The sequence below is a fragment of the Canis lupus genome, chromosome 3 (genome assembly GCF_003254725.2).
Source record: "Canis lupus dingo isolate Sandy chromosome 3, ASM325472v2, whole genome shotgun sequence".
Classification (NCBI taxonomy): domain Eukaryota; kingdom Metazoa; phylum Chordata; class Mammalia; order Carnivora; family Canidae; genus Canis; species Canis lupus.
Genome location: NC_064245.1, coordinates 54,615,366 through 54,637,350, shown reverse-complemented (window position 1 = coordinate 54,637,350; position 21,985 = coordinate 54,615,366). Strand labels below are relative to the sequence as shown.

At 41.7% G+C, this 21,985-nt stretch overlaps 3 protein-coding genes and 1 non-coding gene across 14 annotated transcripts in view; 2 read left to right on the top strand and 2 right to left on the bottom strand.

The window, feature by feature from the left end:
• Nucleotides 1-4,469, top strand: part of FSD2 (fibronectin type III and SPRY domain containing 2) — a 42,204-nt gene extending 37,735 nt beyond the window's left edge. For both annotated transcript variants that reach the window (XM_025438354.3, XM_025438353.3), the window contains exons 12-13: nt 316-492; nt 2,438-4,469. In XM_025438354.3, coding sequence (XP_025294139.1) covers nt 316-492; nt 2,438-2,690 — 430 coding nt within the window. In that variant the 3' untranslated portion in view covers nt 2,691-4,469. The remainder of the gene's footprint in view (nt 1-315; nt 493-2,437) is intronic.
• The window catches only part of WHAMM (WASP homolog associated with actin, golgi membranes and microtubules), a 68,826-nt gene extending 59,988 nt beyond the window's left edge, over nt 1-8,838 (bottom strand). The window contains exons 1-3 of one of the 3 annotated variants that reach the window (XM_035714376.1): nt 8,722-8,838; nt 6,090-6,228; nt 4,013-4,048 (exon numbers count right to left, since the gene is read on the bottom strand). In XM_035714376.1, the coding sequence (XP_035570269.1) occupies nt 4,013-4,048; nt 6,090-6,224 (171 nt within the window). In that variant the 5' untranslated portion in view covers nt 6,225-6,228; nt 8,722-8,838. Of the gene's footprint in view, nt 1-4,012; nt 4,049-6,089; nt 6,229-8,352; nt 8,490-8,595 lie in introns of those variants that run through there. The other 2 variants (XM_035714377.2, XM_035714378.2) reach the window with 2 other exon arrangements.
• Nucleotides 4,852-4,979, bottom strand: LOC112654210 (small Cajal body-specific RNA 15). Its single transcript, XR_003132871.1, has one exon. It is a non-coding gene; the product is annotated as a small Cajal body-specific RNA 15 (non-coding RNA).
• The window catches only part of LOC112654061 (uncharacterized), a 32,001-nt gene continuing 18,771 nt past the window's right edge, over nt 8,756-21,985 (top strand). The window contains exons 1-4 of one of the 8 annotated variants that reach the window (XR_007409892.1): nt 8,902-9,443; nt 10,820-13,848; nt 14,786-14,898; nt 15,635-20,877. The gene's annotated coding sequence lies outside the window, so the exon portion shown is untranslated. The other 7 variants (XM_035714383.2, XR_007409891.1, XM_035714382.1 and 4 more) reach the window with 7 other exon arrangements.

Genomic DNA, 21,985 nt, shown 5'->3' with positions numbered 1-21,985 from the left:
AGCCAGCCAGGTGCCCACCCCCCCACCCTTTTCAACAAGTAATTCCAAACTTTTATTTTTGTACTACAAAGGCCAGTCATTTAAAAATGCACACAGCGGCTTTTCTATCCTGCCTCCATACCAGCAGGGTAATAATCCTCTTGTAATCATCAGCATCATGAACTGAGGGTGTGTCGCTTCACAAGGGAGGTGGTTCAGAACACCTACCTCCACATTTATAGACCACCTCCTACCGACCCCAACCACTGGGATCACTCACCTGCACAGCCAGGCTTGGGTCACCCCAAAGCACATGTTTCCACTTTCTAAACCCAGGTGTGTTGCTGTCATGGGGAATCTAATTCCAATCAGAGGGCGCCATTACTGGGAGGTGGAGGTGGATGAGCGTGTGGACTACACGGTGGGTGTGGCCTTTGAAGATGTCCCTAAACAGGACGACCTGGGAGCAAACTGCCTGTCTTGGTGCATGAGGCACAGATTTGCATCATCAAGGTAAAGTAAAATCTGGATACCCAGCATTAAAGTTTGTTTTGAAAGAAGAGATCAAGAGGTTTCACTAGCAATAATTAAGGCCTACAGTACGTTTCGTAAATCTTTTTAGGGTATTACAGGTCTCTTTACCCTTCTCCGTAAAGTCCAGATGAGAAGAGAAAGAGCAGCTTTGGGTACTTTTCTTTCGGATTAAAATAGCTAAAATTCACGGAGAGCTTGTTCTGTGCCAAGCACTGTTCCACACTCTTAAATGTGTACTAGCCCATTTACTTCTATTATCCCATTAAAAAAAAAAAAGCTATGCCTCATAACAGTCATGTCATCTATCCAATGTTTTCAGAGCTTAAAATCAAATCCAGGCAGTCTGGCTCCAAGGACAGCATTCTTAACCACTAAGTAATTGGTTTTTCATGTTGAACTTATGTTATTAAACGGATAGTTTGATCTGAAGCCCCAATTCCATCTTTGTAAGTGGGCAGAGGCTTAAAATAGTTATGGCTCATTCCAGTTTGCTTCTGCTGCTAAGCACTCTGTCCTCTATGCATGGACTAGTTCCAAAAAGAGGCCCCCAGTGGGGTGGACATTGTCAGACTTAGAAAGCCATCGTTGCAACCTCCCTTCACCTCAAAAATTGTAAAACCTATTTTCCTAGTACCTCTTCTACCACGGGGCCTCTGACCCTCGTTGGCTTGCTGAATCCTATTAACATTTGATCCGATGTTCTCTGCTCATGAGCCTCCATCATGGTTAAACACTATCTGTCATGCCCACACGTATGTGGGAAGACCAGCTTGCCCCCTGTAAGATATCTGGATTAGAATGGACTTTACTGAGCCTCAGACCCAGTTTGAGGAATACAAATACCAGGCACTGAGCCAAATGGTTTATTTGGATCCTGCCTGAAATAAGACTAAAAATCAAAGTGTCCTCTCCTATAAAAGGAAAAATGAATGGCAGAGGAAAACAAGAGAGAGAATAAAGGAAGAGTAGGGGTCTGTGTATAGTGGGAAGGGTGGGAAGTCAGAGGACAGAAGAGGATGGGAACATGAGATGGCATGAAAAAGGACAAGAGCCGAGCACTGGAGCCAGAGCAATTTCTTGCAGTCCCATCTTCGAAAGACACATGAGAGAGGGACCGAGTTACAAGTGGAGGGTGAGGGCTGGGTATCTTAGCTGATTCGTATTTCTTGCTTTAGTCTTGACTCTACTGTGGTGGGAGGAGGTAGAGGGAAGAGTGGCTTCTTAGTTAAGGAAGGGAGCAGCAGAGGGGAAGATGAGGTGACTCGTGCTGGAGACAGGCTGGCTTGGCCTGATGCACTGAAGGCTATTCCAAGTGCTCCTCCCAGGCATGTGGACCAGCGTGCTGCTGCTGAGCTCTGCAAATGTCTGCACATAGCAGGGGTAGGAAGTTCCTGTGGCTGGTTTCAGTTCAGGCCATTCTTCAAAGCACAAAGGACACAGAGCCTGGCGAGAGGGTACTGCAGTGAATGGAGACGGCCCCCAGGGGGCCCTGCTAAGGCTGAAGGTTTGAGAATGGTGCCTTAGTGAGTGCTTGCTTGTGCACAGATTCTACCAAGAGGCTCATTTTATTCCATGAAAGATCATGAGGCTGCCTGTTTCAAATGTCTTTATTACAAAGGTTTTATACATCTGAACCTTAAAAATCTAAATTTCCAAAACACCTATATCTATACAAATTTTTATGTAGTAAGAATTTATGTTACTGTACCTAAGTATTTTAGGTTAACAGATTGCTTGAAAACAAATGGAGTTAAAAAATAAAAGTCTCTTAGGACAAATTTTAGAAAAGATAATTTTGGAAAGGGTAATCAGTTAAAAAAATAACATAAGCATAGGAGTATATGAATAAAATTAATATGAAATGTTCTGCAAATAATCCAGACAGAATTTCTGAAACTTTGTTGTATCAACATTTAATTTTCAGGCATAAGTATGAGTTCCTGCATAACAAGATGACTCCAGACATAAGAATAACGGTGTCCCCCAGGAAGATTGGCATTCTGTTAGACTATGAAAATTCAAAATTGTCATTTTTCAATGCGGACATTTCTCAGCATCTATACACATTCAGCTGTCAGTTCTACTGCTTTGTGCATCCGTGTTTTTCTTTGGAAAAGCCTGGGTGTCTGAAGATACATAATGGCATTGCAATGCCAAAGCATGTTGCTTTCTATTAGACCATTTTGATCCCCGACTTCCGTACCTACCCCTCTCAGCCACTCACCCCTCGACTGGTTGGACTTGGCATTCAGGCACCATGCACCAAGCACAACTTATGGCTCACATTCTCACCTGGCAGACTAGTGCACTGACACTTATCTCACCTGACCTGGATTCCAGTCCTGTGCACTGCCGCCTGTGTGAGATAGGCTGGTCATTACTAGGCCCGGCTGTAAAACGAGAGCTCAGCCAACATGAACCCAGAGGTCTTTCAAGTTGTCATATTGTACACATCTATTGTTTATATGCAAAGTTACCTGAATCTCCAAGGCCTTCAGAGCTCGGGATGAGGGGCAGTGGAAAGGAAGGGAAAAGATGCATAAGTGTTAATGGCTGCAGCACATCTGTAACATGTCACTAGCACCAGTAACAGACTTGAGGAGGCAGGGAGCTGTCCCCAACCAGAACCAGGGAAGCCATGGACCAGCACCACCTAACCAGATGTGCCTTCCCCTCTCCTATCTTCCCGGCAGTTAACGGCACTGCAATGAGCACTCTGAACACCCCGTTCCGAGGACTTACCCCACTTAAACTTTGAAATGACCTCTACCAGGCCCAATTCCATGAAGGCAGGCAGTGTTTTATTCATCATTCAACCCCTAATGGCTAACATGTCACAAACAGGTACACACCACATATAGACTAAATTAGTATCTTCTTCATCCAACCACTGCTCTGCCTATTGATATTAACAGCAGCTCAGATACTTGAATTAACAAGTCACCTTGATGATCTCACAGCTCCTTATGTGTACACACACGACTGCCCTGCCAAGCTGGATCACTACCCAGAAATAAGGAAAGTATAGCCAATGAAGCACAGAGATAGTTCAAGTTATAGACACATGTGTGTATTCAAAACTGTTCTCAGCTACCAACATAGAAACTGCCAGGTAGGAAGTAGGATATCATAGGCAAGCCTGAATTCAGGATTCTAACAGGCTTTATGGAATATTTCACATGTAATACGAACATGAATAAAATGATAAAAACTTAACACCTATAAGGTTTAAGTGACATTTTTATTTGACCAAGAAAAAAATAATCTAGAATTGCCACTGACCATTAACATTTAAGATCCACTTAAGGCAGATGACCAGCTTAAAGCATCACAATTATTCTGCATAAAGAACTTTTGATTAAACATGTTTCTTCTACAAGAAGAAAAAAAAACAAGTCTAGAACAGAACCAAACAAAACGTTTTCTGTAAAATATTCCAATTCCTAAAATACCATGAATAATCTACTGAAATTAAATTTCAACAAGGGGCAGGATTTACCTCAAGGCCATGTTCACCAGCAACCTGCCGATAAATCTGTTAAAAGACAAAACAAAAAAAACTATTTTTAAAAGTCAGATCATTATAGCTGCAATCCCTGGCTCTGCAGTTAAAACATGTCAATCTGTTCTTACCTGTATCACTTTATAACCCTTGAGCAAGTTATTAACATAAGCTTAGGCTTCCCTCAATAAAGGGGAACAAGAATATGGAGAATAACCACAGAATCCTAGTGTAAACTAACATGGGCTTAGTAATTCAGAATAGTCAGATTTTAAGACACCTGGTGAAGGGACTGGAAAGTTGGTTTGGAGACTTGAGATATAAGATGACATTGGTTCCTGGTAAAATTAAATTGCCTTTTTTGGAAAAGTGTATGTTTAATAGTTGACTTCCTGCTGGTTCAGACAATGATATGCAATCACTTGTACACATCCAATAAAATATTTCAGAAGCACATGCTTGGTGATCAGTATAAAGCAGAGAGATTACATGGGTACCAAGGCCTTTTCTTTAAGACTTCTCATCCTCCAGTATTTGTCAGAATCCTAACTCACATGGCTCACACGCTGGCAGTTGCTCTGGAGCACAGTTCACTGTGACACAGCATTCTGTAAACGGGACTGTGCTGGTCTCTGTCCAAGGAGGCTCATCTAACCAGAAAACCCTCTGAAGGCTGCGCTCCAGGAGAGGACCTGTCCTCCACTTCTTGAACAACTTCTCCAATTTCCAGTCACCTTCCCACCAGTACAATGAGAGTCTCATGGGTTCACTACCTTCTCCCACCCTTTCCAATCTCTTAATTTACTGTTCCTATTTTCCAATGCAAAGTATGTAATTGCTGTTGGTAGATTAAGTAGGTCTTGAATTTATTTTGCTAACAAGACCTGTTCTATCTACCTTTTCCTTTAGGAGGCTAATAGCAGAGTTGGCTTGACTTCAAGGACTCTGTTTTCTTAGTCTCCAGACAACCAAGTCCAGTTTTTAAGACACACTGTCCTGTAGTGTGTTGAGACATGAAAGGAATAGTAATGGACTACTTTTAGGTAATTGATTACTTTTCAAGTTTTCAGAGATTTGAACTCTTACATACACATGCTTCACTGCAAACAATGGTTAAGGAATCTAAGTGTAAGATGAGAGTTGGTGATTTGGGAAGAAGACTCCAACCAGTCAGCATCTTCTCTGTCAGCAAGTCTCCTAGAAGGAGCATGACAATGAGCTGGGTACAATGCCCCAAGTTAGGAATTACTTTAGAGTTGCTACTGCACAGGTGGTAGTTCTTGTCACATATATCATGTCCCACTACTTCACTGCTTGTTTCCTGCTACCCTCAATCCCAGGAAAAAATTATGCCACATTCACGGATTGCTTTCTCTTCATTCTCCCAGACTTTGACAGATCAGGTTTTTCTGCTCCATTTCCATCTTAATCAAATCCCGGTGGAATTAAACTATCATTGATTTGAATTGTGGCAATTCAACTATACAGCATGCAGCTCAAACAACATGCACCCACGCAGATAGAGCCAATAAAAATGCTTTTGTAATAGGAACTCGGATTCTAATTTTGTTGTTCCTCCATGCTCATTCCTAGGCTTAAGAGATACCCTTAAATTAAAAAAGACTGGTTTGGAGACAAGACTATAATCCATTCACTGGGAAAGCACTCAGTCAACAAAACTGAGGTTTCCCAGCTGTGCATTTCAACAAAGGAACTTAGTTTTTAGAGGTGGATTTCCTGAGTACATTCATTACTTCTTGGTAAACTTGTCATGTTACTCTGCCACTCAAAGTTTCCTACCCTCTGACTTCTTTTATATCCCAAACACCCAACCAATTATATATCCCTTGTCCAACCAAGGGGGAGATGGACAAGGAGAAGGAAAACAAGAGAAGCACCATCCAAAAGTAAGGACAGACCTCTGAAGAAAGGTGTAACATACTTGCTTGATACTATCTTTGTAAAATCTACAATTTACAAAAAAGCCACAGATCCCTAGGCACCTGGATCGGACGTACCCTTTCTTGCCCACCTAATTCCTCCCCTCCCAGGCTGAGGTCAGTGCCACACTCACCTCTGAGTGGCACACTGTAACTACTGACCTATGTCTGCTCCACTTGACAAAAATGAAAGGCAGGAACTGTATCTTCCTAATCTCTGAATGATCAGAACACGGAAGCAATGGCATTCTGCTTTCAGAAGAGCTCATAAACCTGAAAAGAGGTAAGAGACATCCAATTGTCTTCCAAATTAAAAGAAAATCTCTTCATTAGAAAGCAAAGCACTTTCAAATTGCAGGTGATGGGTGGGGAGGAGACAAAAAATACAGTGTGATTCTCAACCTTTCTTCTGTCCCAATACACCTGAAGGATCTTACCCACACAACCCCATTTAATAACAGTGACTTCTAACTTGGGAAGCTTGGGAGGGGGCTTATCTGATGTGAGGAAGATGTATGTGGTTTAGGATGCTTCCTTCCCATCACTGCAAGAGATCTCTAACACTCACATTTAATATTATAGTTTTGACTATTCTTAAGAGCCCAAAGTCTACAACATACATGTTTTAAATGTTCTGAAACATCAGTAAGGCTGATAAGTGGAAGTTAGGGCCTTCAAAGCCTGATCTGAAAGCACACCACACCATGACTCTCTACGGTCTTAGAATCTAAGACTTTCATGGAGAAATGATATACTGAAAAGGTAATGATAACCCCAGGGACTTATAAAAACCACAGGCTAAACCTTCTCAAATGTCAAGTGTCTTTTAAAAATCATTTTACGGGAGAGACTTGCTCACCCCCAGAAAATTATAGCCAAACTTCTCTGTATCAGGTATAGGGTGAAAATCCTACATAGATGAAAATCCTACAAAATCCTACAAATGAGGCACCTCTCATTCTTGAAATCTCATCCCTTCCTAAAAAGCTGACAGAATTTTCAGATCCTAGGTTTCATTATTTTAAAATTATTTCATTATTGGAAAACTACGTTCCCAGCCCTTAAAGAATCTCAAGCCAATCTCTCCAAAATAACCACATATAACTATCTACCAAGGATTTCTGTCAAGTAAAAGGCACTTTCAACATTACCTACTTCTGTAATAATTATTGAATTCATTAGTGAGTACATTTCTGTGCAGTTACTAATCCACTGAAGTCTCGAGTTCTGGAAGTGAGAGATGAGAGGTGCAGACTGTAACCTGCTGTGGTCCCAGGTGGTGAAGGTGAGCAAGAGTTAAATGGCCAGGGGAATGAGTGGTGTAGAAACTGCCTACAGCCTGTGCATGTCCAAATCCACTCAATGGGTGGAGTCTCTCCTTAGCCCTGACTCTCTAGAAGTTAGTCTGAACCACTGTCTGAAGCACTATACAAATCAATGAGATGAAAAGAACACAAAATGGATAATGTGTTCCTCGTGCCTGGAATTATACATGTCCTGGAAATAAAAGATCCTTTCTTGTTACTGCATTTTTAAGGTAATACTTCTGCTCGTGTCACCACCACTTGCAATTGCAATCATGTCTACATCATCTCAGATTTCTTTGGACCATTTGCCCAGAGCAGTTGTTCTGTTGGGTGTGGTTCTTGTGGGGGCCCCTGAGACCCTTTTAGAGGCTTAGTCAGGTCACAACTACTTTCATAATACTGAGACATTATTTGCCCTTTCACTCTTATTCCACGAACCTACAGAGCAGAGTTTAACCAGAGGCTACATGCATGTGAGGACATTCATAACTCTGACAACAGTATATGCTTGTATATTCTTGTGTTTAAAACCTGTCTCAGTTTTAATCTCCAACACTAAAAATACTGATATATAGATAGAGCTATCTATATATCTCTCACATAAAAAGCTCTTTGGAGGGGATCCCTGAGTGGCTCAGGGGTTTAGCTCCTGCCTTTGGCCCGGGGGGCGTGATCCCGGAGTCCCAAGATCGAGTCCCGCATCAGGCTCCCCGCATGGAGCCTGCTTCTCCCTCTGCCTGTGTCTCTGCCTCTCTCAAGAATAGATAAAATCTTAAGAAAAAAAAAAAAAAAAAGATGTGGAGGACAGAAGTCTAGGCTGGAAACGAAGAAATCTCACCCCTAGTCCTGCCTCTGTCACTGACCGGCTCGGCGACCTTTCAGCCCGCCTCCTCTCACTATATGCCTTCAATTTAAACTGAACCGAGGTGGGGAGGGCCCAGATGGCTCTTCCTCCTCTGACACCGAATGACCTCCCCGGCGGATTCAGGAAGCTTAAAAATGACCAGCCGGCCGGGCATGTTTCCACATTAACGCAACAGGTGCCGCTGCCTCAAGCAGGAGCCACCGGTTCAGACCGTCCGATTCTTACCGGCCCTGGCGTCGCAGCCCTGGGCGACCCAGGCCACCACTTCTGTGAAAGTCACCTGCTGCATTATTCCTCCTTAAACCTCACGCTGAGCGGGTACTTCTCCTTTCCGCATATACCCCCACCGCAGCTCCGTGAACCACCGCGCTTGTTTTTCTTCAAACGAAGTCAAGAAAGCTGAGCACCAAGAACGAGCCCCAGCACGTTGGTGACGCGGACCCCGCGACAGATACGCCGACCTCTCACCTCTACGCCGGCTCCCCGCCAAACTCCCCGAAACCCGACACACCAGCCAGTCTGCCTACTAGAGGGCCGATGTAGCCCGCCCGGCCGGTGGCCACAGAACCGCCTCACACTACGGTACAGACGCACCTAGCCCTCCCTCGTGGGGGCGCGGGGCAGCACCTTCTCTCTCCTTCCGGTGGGAAAGAGCCTTTGCCGGTTTCCGGGAGTGGAGAGGAAGTCCCTCCCCCCACGCGCCACCGTAACTCAGCGGGACGCGCTGACGTACCACGGATGCGCCCGCGGACGCGCGTGAGTGATGTGGTAGGTGGACAGGAGAGGCTCCTGAACGGGCCCCGGTCGCTACTGCTGGGTCTGCGGTGGGGAATGGGAGGGGGCTGAGCTGTACAGCGGGGCCTGGGAGAGCTGCTCGGAGACTCCCATCTCCTCAAGAACCCCGCCGTTCCTCCCTGAGCGTCCGTTCGAGGCCCTTCCCCAGCCAGCTGCCCCGTGTTTTACTTACTTTCCGACCTCAGTTTACCTGCGTGGCCGCCTACCTTGCATCGTGATGGTGACCACTTAGCATTGGCTGTCAGTCCGTCGTCTCATGGCCGGAGCTCATAAACGTCTGTGGATTCCTGCTGCTGCTTCCGGAAGCCCGCGTCAGGAACTGGGCTGGGGACACGGCGCTGTTGGGGTTGGGAAGATAAATTCCAAATTAAAATTGCCATTGTTTTAGTTCCCTAGGGCTGCCCTATCGAAGTATCACTAATTGGGTGGCTTAGAGCAGCGTGTTTGCTCTCTTACAGTTCTGGAACCCAGAAGTCCGAAATGAAGATGTCAGCAGGATCATGTTTCCCCTGAAATGCTGGGTAAAATGCTTCCTTGCCTTTTCCCAGTTCCTGGTGGTGACCAGCCATCCCAGGAGTTCTTTGGCTTGTTAACTGCATCGCTCAGATCTTTTTTTTTTTTTTAAAGATGTTATTTATTTATTCATGAGATACAGAGAAAGAGAGGCAGAGACACAGGCAGAGGGAGGAGCAGGTTCCACGCAGGGAGCCCGACGTGGGACTCGATCCCAGGTCTCCAGGATCAGGCCCTGGGCTGAAGGCAGGCGCCAAACCGCTGAGCCACTGGGGCTGCCCCATTGCTCGGATCTTTTAACTGTTCCAATACGATGTTTTTTCTGTGTTTCTGTCTCTGTTTCTTTATTTTTAAGATTTTTTTTGTGTGTGAGAGAGCGTGTTCACAAGAGTGGTGGGGGATGAGGGAGGAGCAGAGTAGGGTGAGGGGAAGAGAGAATCTCAAGCAGATGGCCTACTGAGTGTGGAGCCCAGTGCAGGGCTCCATTTCATAACCCTGAGATCCTGACCTGAGCCAAAATCAAGAGTTGAGTGTTGAATGAACTGAGCCACCCAGATGCCCAGTCTCTGTTTCTTTAAAAGGACAAAGTCCTCTTAGACAAAGGACCACCCTACTGTGGTATAACCTGGTCTTACCTAATTACATTTGCAATGACCATGTTTCCAGATCAAGTCACATTCTAAGGTTCTGGGAAGGACCTGAATTTGGGGGGGGGAGGGTGACACTGGCCAACCTCATGTAGCTGTCAGCCTTAAGAAGTTGGCAGGCTGGGCAGCCCCGGTGGCTCAGCGGTTTAGTGCCGCCTTCAGCCTGGGGTGTGATCCTGGAGACGCAGGATCGAGTCCCACGTCGGGCTCCCTGCATGGAGCCTGCTTCTCCCTCTGCCTGTGTCTCTGCCTCTCTCTCTCTCTGTGTCTGTCATGAATAAATAAATAAATAATGTTAAAAAAAAAAAAAGAAGTTGGCAGGCCATGGGGCACCTGGGTGGCTTGGTGGTTGAGCATCTGCCTGGGGCTCGGATTGCCATCCCAGGGTCCTGGGATCAAGTTCCACATCGGGCTCCTGCTTCTCCCTCTGCCTGTGTCTGGTTCTCTCTGTGTGTCTCTGGTGAATAAATAAATAACATCTTTTTAAAAGAAGGAGAAGGGGGATCCCTGGGTGGCTCAGCGGTTTAACACCTGCCTTCAGCTCAGGGTGTGGTCCTGGAGTCCCGGGATTGAGTCCCACATCGGGCTCCTTGTGTGGAGCCTGCTTCTCCCTCTGCCTGTGTCTCTGCCTCTCTCTCTCTCTCTCGTGTCTCTCATGAATAAATAAATAAAATCTTAAAAAGAAAGAAAGAAAAAAACAAGTTGGCAGTCCAAAAGCTGACAATAATTTGCTGTAGGACACATGAATTCAAACACTTCAATTGGATCCAAGAAGTTTTCGTGGACATGTGAGCTATTCCCTTGGTAAGTGGGTAGAATCTGGATGTATCATCATAGATGATACACAGCATTCCAGGCAAACAAACATCACAGACAAGAAAGCACAGGCTGAAATGTAAAATAAAACAGGAAAGCTCTTGAATACAAGCTGAAGAGTTTGGATTCTATTCTGTATGTAAAATAAGCAGTAAATCAAAGTGTTTTTGGCAGAGGAGCTGTGCTTTGAAGATTAATTAGCAACATGAGTCAAATATACTTTGTGTTACTTAGTCCATTTTAAGAAGTCTTAAGTCCTTTTCTCTGAGCATATCTTGCTATTTTTCATCCTGGTGTCTCTGCTCTTGCTGTCCCTTATTCCTGGAGCCCTGCCATCAAGGAGAGTTCTGCAACTCATTTTATAATGTTTGCATCCTGTGATGCTGAAACTGACAAAGATAGCACAAGAAGAAAAAGCTACCAAACTCTCATAAATACAAAGCCCTGTAATAAAGTACTAGTAAAGTCAATCGTGCCTTCCATCTAGAACAAAAAAGGTTTTATCCCAGAAATGATTTAACATTAGAAAGCCTGTTTCTATAAATCAGTTTTAGTAGTTTAAATCTATATGATCATTTCAATTGATAAAAGTGTTTTTTGAAAATATTCAATACCTCCTTTGAAAACACTTAACAGAATGAGAATAGACAAATAGCAACTTGATAAAAGGCACTTAAAAGAAATGATAGTGAATTTCGTACTTAATGATAAAACAGTAGAAACATTCCATTAAACTCAGGAAGAAATGGAATATTTACCTTCACTAATATTAAACACTGTGCTAGCATTTCTAGCCGGAACAATAAAAACAAGAATGGGACAAAAATGTTAGGAAAAGTGAAGGTACTATTTTTAGATGATGTGATTTTATTTCTAGAAAGTGGAAAAGAATGAAATTACAAATTACTAGAACTAATTAAGTGGTTCAGCAAGGTGGCCAAATAAATTACATACAGAAACTTAAGTTTTTCTTATATGCCAGTTATAAAGTAGGGGGGAAAAATAACCAAATATGAATGTACTGCACAAAAGAGGCTTTTTATGAGAAATAAGTATTATGAAAAGACATTAAGGATAAAGATAAATAAGTGGAGATTTTATGTTCTGGTATGGGAAATTCAGTGTTTTAAATATATCAGTGTATCATAAATTAAGAAACAGTCTTCATACAGTGCCTATTAAAATACTGATTGGGGGATCCCTGGGTGGCTCAGCAGTTCAGTGCCTGCCTTTGGCCCAGGGCGTGGTCCTGGAGTCCCGGGATCGAGTCCCGTGTCAGGCTCCCGGCATGGAGCCTGCTTCTCCCTCTGCCTGTGTCTCTGCCTCTCTCTCTCTCTCTCTCTATCATGAATAAGTAAATAAAATCTTTAAAAAAATACTGATAGGATCTCCAAGTAATTCTCTTTGGTCTAAGTATTGTATTCTTTTGATACATTCTTGGGTGCCATTTATTGGTATTTTATTTAGAATGTATCTCTTATTAGACTGATATATAGAGGAGGTTTTTCGGTACTGTATTAATCATATGTTGGTACTTAAAATTATGCTAGATCCCTTAAAATAACTTTAGGGAGCATTTCTTATTTTACTAATTGTCTGAAATAATTTAAGTGACTTTAGAATTATTTGCTCTTTTAAGGTCAACTAGAGAAATCATTTGTGAAACTCTGTTATATGATGCAGTATTATATGGTGGATTTTAAATGATGTGTCCACTCTCCTCTGTGATCACTTAAAAAGTCAACTCTTTTGTGGGGGATCAGCTATAGTTTATACTTTGCTTAGAAGTCATCCATTTTCAATAGGTTTTCCAAATTAGTTGTCCATTGTATTGTCTATGAATTATCTTGTGATTCTTTTATTTTTTAATTTTTATTTATTTATTCATGAGAGGCAGGCTCCATGCAGGGAGCCCGATGTGGGACTGGATCCGGGGACTCCAGAATCACGCCCTGGGCAGATGCTCAACCGCTCAACCGCTGAGCCCACCCAGGCGTCCCTCTTGTGATTCTTAAAATCTGATCTGCATGTCAGTTGTTTACTTTCTCATTCCTAACCTTACACATTTTTATTTTCTTTTTTTCTCAAATCAAGCTCATAGAGGATTTGTCTCTTTTGTTGAATGCTTCATAGAACCAACTTTGGAGTTTTTCTGCTCTTACTATTTTGTTTTCCAATTTGAGTTTTGATGATCATTCCTTTTCCTACTCTCTTTTGTTCTTTTCTAATTTCTTAATATTAATCTGAGAGCCTTTATTTTTTAAGTACTTTTTATTATTTTTTTTAAGATATTATTTATTTATTCATGAGAGAGAGAGAGAGAGAGGTAGAGACACAAGCAAAGGGAGAAGCAGGCTCCCTGCAGGGAGAGCGAGGTGGGATTCAATCCCGGGTCTCCAGGATCAGGCCCTGGACTAAAGGTGGCGCTAGACTGCTGAGCCGCCTGGGCTGCCCAGATGCTTTTATTTTTAATCTTTCATTTTTGATGAAGACATTTTAAGGCAGTAATTTGCCTCTGAATACAACTTGTGTTTGTGTTACATAGCTTTTGGTATAAAGTGTTCTCTTTTTCATTGCTTTCTACGTATGTTGTCATTTTGTCATTTTTTCTCTTTGATCTAAGAGTTTCCAGGATCAGATATAATTTTTTAAAATAGTTATGTTTTTCAATTATTTTCTTTGCTCAGTTTTTTTTTAGAGATGTATTGACATTCATCACTCTTGTAAGTTCAAGTGCACAGCTTTTTTTTTTAAATTTTTTATTTATGATAGCCACAGAGAGAGAGAGAGAGAGAGAGAGGCAGAGACATGGGCAGAGGGAGAAGCAGGCTCCATGCACCGGGAGCCCGACGTGGGATTCGATCCCGGGTCTCCAGGATCGTGCCCTGGGTCAAAGGCAGGCGCCAAACTGCTGCGCCACCCAGGGATCCCTCAAGTGCACAGCTTGATGGTAATCATGTTTGTATTATTTTCCAGTTTTATCATTAGACAGAATTAGCCTCTGTAGTTTTTAACCAGGCATTACTTCTTTGGCCAGTACATAATCAATCATTACAGGTATCAAAATATGTGTATTTTCCACTTGGAATTAAAAAGTTCTATGCCTCTGTTCCATCAAGTTTACTGGTTTTAGTGTTCAAGTTTATTGATTTTAGAGTTCAATTGTCTGATATATTTCCTAGATCAGTTTAATTCTAGAAGAGATGTGATTAAAATTTCCAACTTAAATGTATTTTTAAACAAGTTTTTCTTGCATTTCTAAAAGATTTCCTTTATGTATTCAACTGCTACATCAGTGGTCCACCCAAGACTATGCCCTGTGTTCTTTGCAAGTTCCTTTTTATCCTGTTTAATGCTAACTTATGTCTGACCAATATCCCCTTATCTGATGTTAAGGATACCATTCCTTATTTTGTTTACGTCTGTCTGGTTTCTCATAGCCTCCATCTTATCTGTTATATTACTTTAAGTTTCATTTCTAGTAAAAGAAAAAAATATAGATCTAATGAGTGAGCAATCTGGGTTTAGTTTTTCACCTGGAAAGTTTAGCAGTAATGATGCAGAAGCCAGGTGATACGCTGAGGAGACTTGCAGATGCATGGAGGCCTAGAGCTTGGATAGTTCTATGTTGCAAAAAAGAAAGAAAAACAAAAACAAAAAAACTTTCATATGATGTTAAACAGTTCACAATACTGTGATCACTATTGTCAAATATCATTAATTTTATTCTGAGAAATCAGAAGCAGATCTGCAAGAAGTCATGGATTAGATTTTGCATTAGCGAAGATTATTTTCTTTATATAAGTATTTCAGGTGTCCTATGAATGGTTCTGAGGTGACTAAAACCCAGGCCCACTATCTCCTTGCTTTCCTTTTTTTCCTGCCAGAAATCAGCCTGCCTCCTCACATCCTGCCTCTGTGCTGCCCGCCTAGCTCTGAGTTGTCAGAAGCTAATGTGGTCAGAGGTCCTGCCAAGGCTCTTGCAGTGGAGGGGAGAAAGGTATTCTTTTTACTCGCAGCCAGTAGGTCAGAGGGTGAACACAGGAAAGCTTGAGAACAGGAAGCAAAACATCTCCATTCCTATTAGTTGCTGGGTTCTCCCAACAATAGCCAGTTGGAAGAGGGGTTTCCAGGACCAAAAGTACATGGGCCCTGTTCACAGTTTCCCACTGAAGAGGCGCCAGGTTAGGAGCAGTGCTGCTTACCTCACATCCCCAGCTTTTCTCCTTCCACTTCCCTGCCTCCTTCCCTAATCAGATGGTCAGATTTGGTTCCTGTGGTACATCTCCCTTTTTTCCTCCTCTATAACTGATAGACTTTGGGATTGTGAGAGATGCCTTGGGATCAAGGTTGGAAGACTTGCTTTATAGATAGCAGAGCAGAAACCCAGAAATACTTCTCTCATTACTCTGTGAGCTTTGTGGAAAGTGTCCCTGTAATTTGTTCCATATAAATTTTAATCCGTGGTCAGATCTGATTTCTCTCGGTGCTAAGTTGAATCTAAGAACAAGAGTGACACCTGAATGAGTAAAGGTTTCCCTTGTGAGGAATACTGGGAACAACACCTGGATGCTTGGTGTGTGAAGATGTTTTTTAAATGAATTTGTGGCACTTGTGCAAACATAGGGGCATTGGAGACGAGAGAAAGGAGACCCAGTTTGACAGGAGGTGCTTGCTGCCAGTGCTTTGGAAGAACACTCCAGCAAGTCACCTGAATGCTGTGTCCTGTGTTGCAGTGATGTTGAAGAATGTGATTCCCTACAAGTGCCTCCTTGGCTCTCATCTAACCGCGAGAGGCAGCCTCTGCATCCCCTGGGTTTTCAGTAGAACACCTGCTATCTACCTTTCTTCAACACGTACCCTTCCTCCACCCTATCAGAGGGAAGAAGTGGTCTTCCATGCAAGGCTCCTTTTCCTTCTGTGCCCAGATGCCGCATCTCTCTCTCTCATCCTCATTGCTTCCTCACCTAATACACATTTTCTTGTTTTGTCTTCTGAGCCCCATCCAAAGAATACTTATCTCTAGATTTCTTTTAGGCGTTTGAATTGATTAATCCCTCCTTTAAAAAAAACTTTATTGGGATATAATTAATATACTGTACAGCTTACCCACTTAAAAGTGTATGATTCAGTGGTTTTCAGCATATTCACAGATATGTACAACCATTACCACTGTCAGGTGTAGAACCTTTTCATCTCCACAAAAAGAAGCTCCATGTCCTTTACCTGTCATCCCCATTCCTCACAACCAAAGCAACTGCTGATCAGAATATTTTGTAGACAAAGGATTCTGTTGCTAGAGATTTGCATCTTCTGGACACTTCATGTAAATTGAGCGCTATATCAAAAAAATAAAAAAAATAAATTGAGCGCTATGTGTGTTCTTGTGTCACTGGCTTCTGAGGACAATTTTTTCGGGGTTCATTCATGTAGTAACATCTATGAGTGCTTCATTCCTTTTTATGGCCAAATGATACTCCATTATATAGATATATCTATCAGCTGATAGGCATTCGAGTCCTTTCTACCCTTTGGCTATTGTGAATAGTGCTGCTATGAACTTTACAAGTTTTCGTTCAGATGCCTGTTTCAGACCTTTTGGGATAATACCTAGGAGTGATACTGATAGGGCATGTAGTAGTTGTATGTTTAATATTAAATGTTAGCTTAAATATTTTAATATTTAGTTTAGTATTTAATATTTATGTGTTTAATATTTGGAGGGACCACCCAACTGTCTTCATAGCAGCAGCACCACATTAGCTTCCCCCAGCATGCACTGAGATCCACTTTCTAGTACCAAATTCCCAGTGGTCAGTAAGGCCTTTCAGTCTGAAGGCTCTTGCCCTCCAACTGTGAGAAATTCTCTAGTTTCCTCACTTTTATTATTTATGTTCTTCCTGGAATTTCTGTTAATTCAAAGTTGAACTTTCTGATTGATTTTTCTGTCCCTTGTCTATTTTTCCATTTGTGTGTTCAGCTATTTAGTTGAAGATTGCTTCAGTTTTGATCTCCATGCCCTTCCATCAACTTAATTTCAGCCCTACTCTTAACTTTCAGGAGTTGTTCCTTGTTACTCTTTTAGAGCATCCTGTTATTGGCTTAAGAGTGAAATTTCTTCAATGTCTGCATTTTCTCATGTTCCCTGGATTCTTTTTTTCACAGTATAGTTTCTTGTTTATTTATTTATTTTTTAATCTTTCTACTGGAAGATGTTATTTCTATCTTTTCATCCTATAAACTTCCTCAAATGTCTGCGGGTCTTGATTGTTCATTTTTAAGAATGAGGTACTAAATGGATTATCATGTCTCTGTACTTAGGTGACACTTATCATCTGCTAAGATGATAGGGCAGGAGTGCTGACATTTTGCCCTAAGTAGCAGAATGCAGGGTATTTTCTATGGAGCCATTAAATTTATATACAGAATAACATTTCAGTGTTTTCTGTGTGTATGTGTTATTGGGAAGCTCTGGGTGTTATCCTGTTCCTCCTCCCACCCTGGGGGTAGATCTTGGCTGTGAAGTGCTCTGTGTGCTGGATTAGAATGAGGGACACCTCTTTCATGTGTGGTTTCTTGGCTCTGCCTCTTATCCCTGCACCCTGAGGTTCCTGGTTCTAGACTTTTCTAGCAATATGTAGAGTACATTGGTTTTTTCCTTGGCTTTATCTCTCACCCTCCCCAGTTTCTACTACTTCCCCTTAGCTCTTCATTCCTCATCAGCTTCCTGTCTTGGTGAGTGGTTTTGAAATCTCTGATCCACTGATGGTCCTTTTTTCCATTCTCTTGTCTTGATCTTTATGTCTCCTTTTGTCTCTTAAGTGTTGTTTTAATGAAATGTTAGGAAGGTGAGATAAGTCAGTGTGTTCAGTCTTCCAAATAATTCTATATCATTACTTTCTTTTTTTTTTTTTTTAAGTGTTTTATTTATTTAAGTAATCTCTACACCCAGCATGGGGCTCAAACTCATGACCCCAAGGTCAGGAGTCACATGCTCTACCAACTGAGCCAGCCAGGCAACCCTGCTTTCTGATTTTCACCATTAAAAACAACTAAAAGTCCATCAAGAGTTGATTAAATTATGCTCTGTTCATACAACAAAGTACTAGGCATTCATTAAAAGTGAATGAACCTATTTTGGCATCAATAATTTGCCAAGATGAGTATGTCTTTAAAAATTTACAAAGCATTGAGTTATAAAAATATAAACTAGATTCATACATGTGACTGAGGAAAGAACCCAATTATAACAGTGGTTAAATCTGAGAGGTAATATCCAGAGTTCTTTCTTTCAGTTTCTTTAAACATCTCTAGATCTTCTGAACTTTTTAAAAATAAGCATGTTTTTAGTAACCAGAATATATGTAAATTTATTTGTGAAATACTATCATGACTATCCTTGTACATAAACAAGCTTTTGTGTGCAGCTTGGCTTTTTCAAGTATCCACATTTATTTGATGAAGAGAACATCATTTGAAACTTTAAATATTTTCAAATTTACTCTCCAGAAGGAATGCAGACATATATTCACCAGCAGTATTTGACCATGCTGGTTCCCTAGGCTCTCGCTGGAGCCAGGGAATGAGATCATTATGCAGTTCCTGCTTGGCCAGTTTGATGGTCATTGCTTCCAGTTGCCTTCTGCAAGAGATATCTCATCTGATTGGCACCCAGAGAGTCACCCCTTTCAAACTGGTGTTTGTATATTCTCCAAAGTTGTACTTTTCTCTTAACTTTTTCTATTGTCAGCATTTTTTTTTCTGTCTGATTTATTTTCTTATGAGTAATTATCAAAATAGTCACTTTGATATTTGGAGCTCTTCTCTACCCAGTTCAAAAAGTGTGATAACTAAAATAGTAAATTCCTGAGCTCAGTTCCTCAGATCTCAAAATGATTTTTCCTCTAATTAAGGCAGTATAGGGAGAGAATTAGGAGTTTGAGCTTTATAGTTAAGCTGCCTGAGCTAAAAATCTTAGCTTTACAACAGCTTACCTGCTGTAACCCTCGTCTAGTTAATGAGCTGGAGCCAGTTCCCTCACCTAAATAATAGGCGAACCTTTCTATACAAGCATGTGACATAGTGCTGGCACATAATAGACTCTTGAATTACGTTTATTCTATCATTACTATCATAAGACGGGACACTCCTGAGTAGGTACAATGGATTGAAATGTGCACTCTACCCCAGAAAATGTATGTTTAAAAAGAATTTTTTGTTTTAGTATAGTTAACAATGCTACATTGCCCTCAGGTATACCATATGGTGATTCACTTCCTCTATAAAAAAGTTATATGCTGCAAAAAAAAAAAAAAGTTATATTTTAAGCCCTACCTCTGAACATGATGGTATTTAGAGATGGGATCTTTGGGAGATGTTTAGGTTTAAATGAGGTCAGGAGAGCAGGGACCTTATGATGGGATTAGTGCCTTTATAGGAAGAGACAGCAGAGCTCTCTTCCCATCTTGCTCCTCAGCAAAAAGGCAGCTGTCTACAAGCCAGAAAGAAAGCCTTTAGCAAAATTCAACTATGCTGGCACTCTGATCTTAAGACTTAAATTCTCCAGAACTGTGAGAATTAAACAGTCTGTTGTTTAAGCCAACAGTTCACTGGTATTTTATTATAGCACCCTGAGCTGATTAAAACATATAGTTTTGTTATTGTGGAGCATAGGGCCTGTAGTCCTAGGTGAGAAATAAGGGGAGCAATGATGATAGACCATGAGATGAGTTTGGGATGCAGGTAGAAGTAAGAATACATAGTACGGACATCCATGCTTTTCTTGCATCTGTTTAACGTCTAGACTGTTTATCATCAGAAAACAACAGTGAACTGGTAATTCTTTTCCCAAGCAACAAGATCTTGATTTGTCTCAGTTTGAAGGCTAATTTTGTGGAAGATTATGGAATGACGTTTCTGTATAAGTCTTTGTGTCATCTGACTATAAAATGCATAATAAAATGCAGATTGTGTTCTGCAGCTTTCCTTCAACATGGCATTTGTTAGGTAGGGATTCTGTTCATGGGTGTGAACGCTGGAACCTGTATCTGTTAAGAAAAAGTTGAGTTCAAAATGACTCTTTTTTTTTTTTTGACTCATTTTTTTAAATGGAATTCTGAGTCTTTTGTCTTCAATATAATCATAATACAAATTTTTCTTTCCCAAAGTCCCACTGATTCTTAGAGTTTTCTTTTTGTGGGGAAAAAAAAAAACGCTCTTGTTGTTACTAAATCGGTATTAGGGTATTGTGAAAAAAATTAAAATGTTTCAATCCACAACTTCATTAGATTAATACCAACTATTTTAAGGCTTATTTGTTTATTCTGTATGTGAACAATTTTGTACACGTGTTTATTCCCTTAATATTATTTCAGTGACTCAGTATTGTTATTTGTTTAAAATATCCCCATTATCTCTGAAAGGGTGCTGGTTTTACGCACTGTGTGGCCAGTGGGTGCCACTCTGACCACTCAAATCAGGGCCCCAGAGGATACGGTTTGTCCAACCGAAGGACCAGCCTTCATTTTTAGGCTAATAAATTCAAGGTTTACAATATTTACAGGAGATTTTGATAAATTGATTTTAATTAAACAATTTAGCGGGATCCCTGGGTGGCGCAGTGGTTTGGCACCTGCCTTTGGCCCAGGGCGCGATCCTGGAGACCCGGGATCAAATCCCACGTCGGGCTCCCGGTGCATGGAGCCTGCTTCTCCTTCTGCCTGTGTCTCTGCCTCTCTCTCTCTCTGTGTGTGTGACTATCATACATAAATAAAAAAATTAAAAAAAACAATTTAGCAAGAAAAGCATGAAATTCTAGAATATAAATGTAAATAGAAGAGAGGAGATTTGGAATTGACATTTGGTATGTAAGGATTCTTTATTAAAGTCATTTTCCTCTGGAAGGAATGTTTGTTCTGAAAAGTCATTTTCTTCTGGAAGGAAAGTCTGCCTGGAACTTTGGGTAACTAGATGATCATTTACTTATAACAAGGAGGGAAAACTGCAACATACAAACACACTTGTTCTGAAGGCTCTTGATCAGAGACTCTTGAGGTCCCCTTCCCCTGCTACCTGAGATGTTCACCAGGATTCTTCTTCTACCTCCTGGGCTGATTGTTTCTCCCACAGTGGTAATAAGCTGGGAACCTGTTGGCAGATAAACCAAAGTAAAGAAAACCATAGCCTGGAATTTTTACAAATGAGGACTTAGCAGGCATGGGATCCTTCTACCCAAGAGTATCTCCGAGAGCCTGCAGACTGAGAGGGGAAAGTGGAGATTGGAAATAGAACTAACATTAAAGGGATTTACTGAAGGATAAGACAGAGGACAGGATGGGTTCATCCTGTGGCTCTCCTCAGCCCTGCATGCAAGTGATGGAATTAGCTGCCACCATCACTAAACAAAAACTAAACTGGAAACAGATGCTAGAAAACTGTTCCTGCTTTAGAAAGGCACTTATTTTCAGTGTAGGAAAGCCCTTCATACTTGGGCGTTAGGAAGGGTCCTCCTTCCTACCCTCTGCCTGTGTTCCCAAAAGTGAAGTCTCACTTGACATGCCCTCTGTGTTTTAGAGGTTCATGTTGTCCCTCCCATTCCACAAAGGCCAGCTGGAGAATTCGGACTCCCAGGCCCAGAGGAAACTCAGCCAGGCACCCAGAAGCCAGGTCTTCTGTTTTTATGTAAATTATATTCAATGTTCAACCAAGACTTATTACATATAAAGAAAGCCAACAGCAGTTAAGAAAAAGCCCTTACTGGGATCCCTGGGTGGTGCAGTGGTTTAGCGCCTGCTTTTGGCCCAGGGCGCTATCCTGGAGACCCGGGATTGAATCCCACGTCGGGCTCCCAGTACATGGAGCCTGCTTCTCCCTCTGCCTGTGTCTCCGCCTCTCTCTCTCTCTCTCTCTCTCTCTCTGTGTGTGTGTGTGACTATCATAAATAATAAAAAAGAAAAGAAAAGAAAAGAAAAGGCCCTTACTGATCAAGCCACTGGCCTAAGAGGGTAACTAAAAAACTTTAATTAGTGTCTATGGAAAGATTTGAAGCTCCTGCATCATAAATCAAGAATAGGCTACCAGGGAAAATG